General features: G+C 49.6%; 1 protein-coding gene across 1 annotated transcript; it reads left to right on the top strand.

Moving 5' to 3' along the window:
* Positions 1-1,806: 1,806 nt before the first annotated feature.
* On the top strand, positions 1,807-3,466 carry CHST12 (carbohydrate sulfotransferase 12). The gene has a single exon (XM_004385923.3). The coding sequence runs from the start codon at positions 2,051-2,053 to the stop codon at positions 3,308-3,310; it is 1,260 nt and encodes a 419-aa protein (XP_004385980.1). The 5' UTR covers positions 1,807-2,050; the 3' UTR covers positions 3,311-3,466.
* The last annotated feature ends 1,346 nt before the right edge of the window (positions 3,467-4,812 follow it).

The following is a 4,812-nucleotide window of genomic DNA, read 5'->3' as shown; positions in this document are numbered from 1 at the left end:
AAAAGCAGCCCAGTCTGGGTTTCAGCCACTAAAAAAATTATTAGTGTATTTATTCTTCCATGGGGATAACCTCAGTTTCTAAGTTTTGTCTTCTGAAGCTGCACAGGTAAGCCTGCTTCCTTTTCTGTGTGGCAGCCCTTCGGATATTTGAAGCCCCAACATAATCTCTCCTGAGTCTGACCGGCCCTGCCCCTGCAGCTGCTCTGCTCGGAGGGAGATGTAGGAAAGAGAACCTGGGGCTGTTGTGATCCAGGTGTCAACCTTGGGGAGGAGGCTAGGTGAGAGGCAGGACCTGCCAGGGGACCCCAGCTAGTCCTAACAAGTGGGTTCAGATGGGTACATGCATACCTGTACTACAAAGAGAAAGGTACATGCCAAAGATGGGGATGCAGATCACTGGACTTTTCCAGAAACCTCAAGCCATCAGGTCACACAGATTGAACATAGATATGTTTGCTGGTCTTTTACCCTCTGCCCCCTGCCCCCTGCAACGGGTTGTAATGTGGTTCAGGACAGAAATACAGGAAAGAAAGAGATGGACCTTGCCAGTGGGTGGGATTAGCACATTTGGGGCCACAGCAGCAGCCACCCTTGTTTCTGGGAGCTTTGCAGATGTGTGGTGGTGTGGTGTGCCTCCTGTGCCAGGTAAGGCATCACAAGTACTGAATTGTCACCTAATCGTTGAGCTGGCATTCCCAGCCAGGGTTTATCTGACAACCTAATTAGCATTCTTTATCTAAATAGTTGGTCAAAGACTATGTCTTCTTCCCTGTGATGTCCCTAGCACTTAGCAAAGTACCTGGAACAGAATTGGCACTCGGGATATTTGTCCAATAGGACTAGGCCAAGGATGGCGTCCTCTGACTTTTTTAACATTGACGGTGTCTATAAACCCGCCATCACGGACCACATTTCTCCACCCACGGGGACCGCCTACCGTGGCTCCTGAGCTGGCCCCTGCCTACAGATAAGACCCAAGCACCCAAGAGGTTGGTCCTCAGTGAGCTCTTCCTCTGCCCTCCCCCTCAGGTTTGAGGATCAGTCAGTATCCCATCCTCAGTCCTGGGGCTGCCACTGCTCTCAAATCCCCAAAGCACTCCGTCGAGCCTGAAAGGTTTCTCACCTGTCCCACTCCAAGCAGCCACTAACTCCCCACTCCGCTGACTCCCCACTCACCTGCACTCTCCTTCCCTGCTAACCTGTATGCCCTGCCCTCTGCCTGGTTATCATTTCAGCATCTTTCCTGTGGAAGCCCACACCACCCTTCTGTATGCTGACCTTTTTCCTACAAGCACTTAGTACTTTCTCAATTAAAAAAAAAAGAATTAGGAATAAAGAAAAGCTGCAGACATGGATAGAGAATGCATCCAGACTTCAGCCTAGCAAACTTTCAGATTCACTTAATGAAAATGTATTAAGTACCAGGTATGGTAGCTTTTATGGAGTAGAGTCACAGTGGGCGTCCCCCTGCCTTCTCTGGGCCACACGTGGTAGGCCACCTCTTACGTTGATCTGGTTTAAGTGAACACAGTAGAAGGTGTGTTTTGGGGGGGTGCATCTTTAACATTTTAGTAAACTTATACTATAACCTTGTTACTGCCTTTGTTTGCCTGTCCCTCTTGTGTGGCCATGTGACATGTCTCTCCTGTCTCTGCACCATCCTCTTGCCCTCCCCGAGTCCCTGTGCACCTCCCATTGGGGTGGTGGAAGGGTCTTCTCTCAGCCACAGTCACCTCTGGGCCCTTCCACATGGCACTAATCACCTTATACAAAGGCTGTGGTCCTGCCCTGTGGTCAGCTGCTGATCAGGCACCTGACAAAGCCCCACAGTGAAGGATGGAGGTAGGAAGGAAGGCAGCAAGGTGACCTGTGGTGCAGGAGAAAGGGCCCGAGACCCCAGCCAGCCCCCGCCTCATCTGAGAACCTGAGGCTGAAGTCTCGTTTCGTTTCTTGTTGCCCTTCCAGGTTCCTCAGAGCACCATGCCCCACCTGTACACGAGCCTGAAGTGAGGGGTCCAGGTGGAAGGCTGAGCCTGCTCGTCCTTGCAGGATGGCTAAAGCACGGCTCTTCCGGCTCTGGCTTGCCCTGGGCTCTGTCTTCATGATCCTCCTGATCATTGTGTACTGGGACAACGTGGGCACCGCCCACTTCTACCTGCACACCTCACTCTCCAGGCCACATCTCCCAGATCCACTCCCTACACCCGGGCCAGAGGAGGGGAAGGACTTCATGTCGGACGTTGATGAGTTTCTGGACAAGCTGCTTAGCTCAGGCCTGAAGCAGAATGACCCTTCCAGAAAGAAGACTGAACAGCCCCCCCTACTAGCCTCCAGCAAGCCCGCCCTGAGTAACATGGAGGAGAGCGTGAGGGGCTACGACTGGTCCCCGCATGACACCAAGCAGAACCCGGACCAGGACAGGCTGCAGGCTGAGAGGAGGCGCGTGCTCAGGGACTTCTGCGCCAACTCGAGCTTCGTCTTCCCCACCAAGGAGCGCTCATTTGACGACATCCCCAACTATGAGCTGAACCACCTCATTGTGGATGACCGTCACGGGATTATCTACTGTTATGTGCCCAAGGTGGCGTGCACCAACTGGAAGCGCGTGATGATCGTCCTGAGTGAAAGCCTGCTGGACCAGGGCGTGCCCTACCGGGAACCGCTGGACATCCCTCGCGAGCACGTCCACAACTCCAGCACCCACCTGACATTCAACAAGTTTTGGCGCCGCTACGGGAAGTTCTCGCGCCATCTCATGAAGATCAAGCTGAAGAAGTACACCAAGTTTCTCTTCGTGCGGGACCCCTTCGTCCGCCTCATCTCTGCCTTCCGCAGCAAGTTCGAGCTGGAGAACGAGGAGTTCTACCAGAAGTTTGCCATCCCCATGCTGAAGATGTACTCCAACCTCACCAGCTTACCCACCTCCGTCAGTGAGGCCTTCAGTGCCGGCCTGAAGGTGTCCTTCACCAACTTCATCCAGTACCTGCTGGACCCGCACACCGAGCGGCTGGCGCCCTTCAATGAGCACTGGCGGCAGGTGTACCGCCTCTGCCACCCCTGTCAGATCGACTATGATTTTGTGGGCAAGCTGGAGACGCTGGATGAGGATGCCGCCCAGCTGCTGCGGCTCCTCAAGGTGGACCAGCTTCTCCACTTCCCCCCGAGCTACCGGAACAGGACTGCCAGCAGCTGGGAGGAGGACTGGTTCGCCAGAATTCCCTTGGCCTGGAGGCAGCAGCTGTACAAACTCTACGAAGCAGATTTCGTTCTCTTTGGCTACCCTAAGCCGGAAAACCTACTTCGAGACTAAAAGCATTAGGGAAAGCTCCTGAACGCAAAAAACGTGCTTTTATCAGGAGTCCCTGGTGATGCAGTCGGTTAAGCGCTCAGCTGCTAACCGAAAGGTTGTCAGTTTGAACCACCCAGAGGCACCTAGGAAGAAATTCCTGGTGATCTGCTTCCAAAAGGTCACAGCCATTGCAAGCCCTACGGAGCAGTTCTACTCGGCACACATGGGGTCACTATGAGTCAGAATCCACTCCACAGCAACTGGTTTGGTTTTTTTATTGTTACTTTAAATGAAGGGTCTGCCGTATCTCTCTGATGGGGGACAGTTAATTACCATGTATATTTTTTCACAGCTTCTTTTCCTTCCTGATTTGACGCATTGCAAAATTCCAGAGTGCGCTCATCAGTGAGGCGGCTGGAAAATCTGGACTCGACCACACCCACTCCCGTTTTTTTAAGAACCTGCATTTTGCAGTCTGGACTCATTGTTTACTCCACTGCTGGCATCCATTGAGTTCTGTGTTAATACTGTTTTTTAAGATTAATATATTTCAGATATTTAATATGACATATGGAGAAAGGGGGATGGAGTAAAACATTACGTCTGATCTTTCCGCGTACTCTTGTGGTTATTCTGGCCAAGCAACAAGTGCACATTTTAAAGAGACCCAGCAATCAAATGGCTGATGCTGAGACCTCAGAACCTTGATTAAAGAGAAGGAAGTTTCATAGTTGTCTTCAGTAGAGAGGAGGAACCTAAGTTTAAAATGAGTCCTTGCCTTTTTTTTTTTTTTCCAAGTAGCAGATAAGGAGTCCTGGTGGTGCAACGGTTAAGCACTCAACTGCTAACTGAGAGGTTGGCAGTTCATATCCACCCCGCAGCTCCGAGAGAGAAAGACCTGGTGATCTGCTCCCATAAAGATTACAACCTAGGAAACCCAGTGGGACAGTTTACTCTGTCACATGGGGTTGCTATGAGTCGGAATTAACTCGACAGCATCCAACAACAACAATAAGCAAGATAAATCTTTCAAAATTGAAAGCTCTCTGATTAAGTGATGTATTTGAAAAGGTAAAGCCCTCCAATCTTAAGGGTTTTATATTTGAGATCAAGTTAAAGTTTGAGGTCACATTCTAGAAGCAAGGTTTTTAACCCGAGCTCTTCATTTATAGTTTATGAAGATAAGCTATTCAGGTAGTCCCCGATTTACGATGGGGTTCATTCTGATGACTACTCCGTCATAAGTTGGTTCTGACGTAAGCTGAATACCTTTTTTTTTTTAGTTTTCATTATTATTGCCTTTTATTATCAATATCTTTATAAATCCGATCTTTGTCTTTGAACATCTGAGAATGATGATATCAGCAAATTACGTGCTGCAACATTGTATGTAGTACATATTACTAACGATAAGATGTTAAAAAAAAAAAAAAAGGACCATTGTTGTAGCTCGAATACATCGTAAGTTGGGGACTACCTGTATTCAGTTTATGAATAGTTGTGAATGTTAACATTTAAAGTGA

Source organism: Trichechus manatus, unplaced genomic scaffold (genome assembly GCF_000243295.1).
Source record: "Trichechus manatus latirostris isolate Lorelei unplaced genomic scaffold, TriManLat1.0 scaffold00151, whole genome shotgun sequence".
NCBI classification, from domain to species: Eukaryota; Metazoa; Chordata; class Mammalia; order Sirenia; family Trichechidae; genus Trichechus; species Trichechus manatus.
This window is presented reverse-complemented; position numbering and strand designations above follow the sequence as displayed.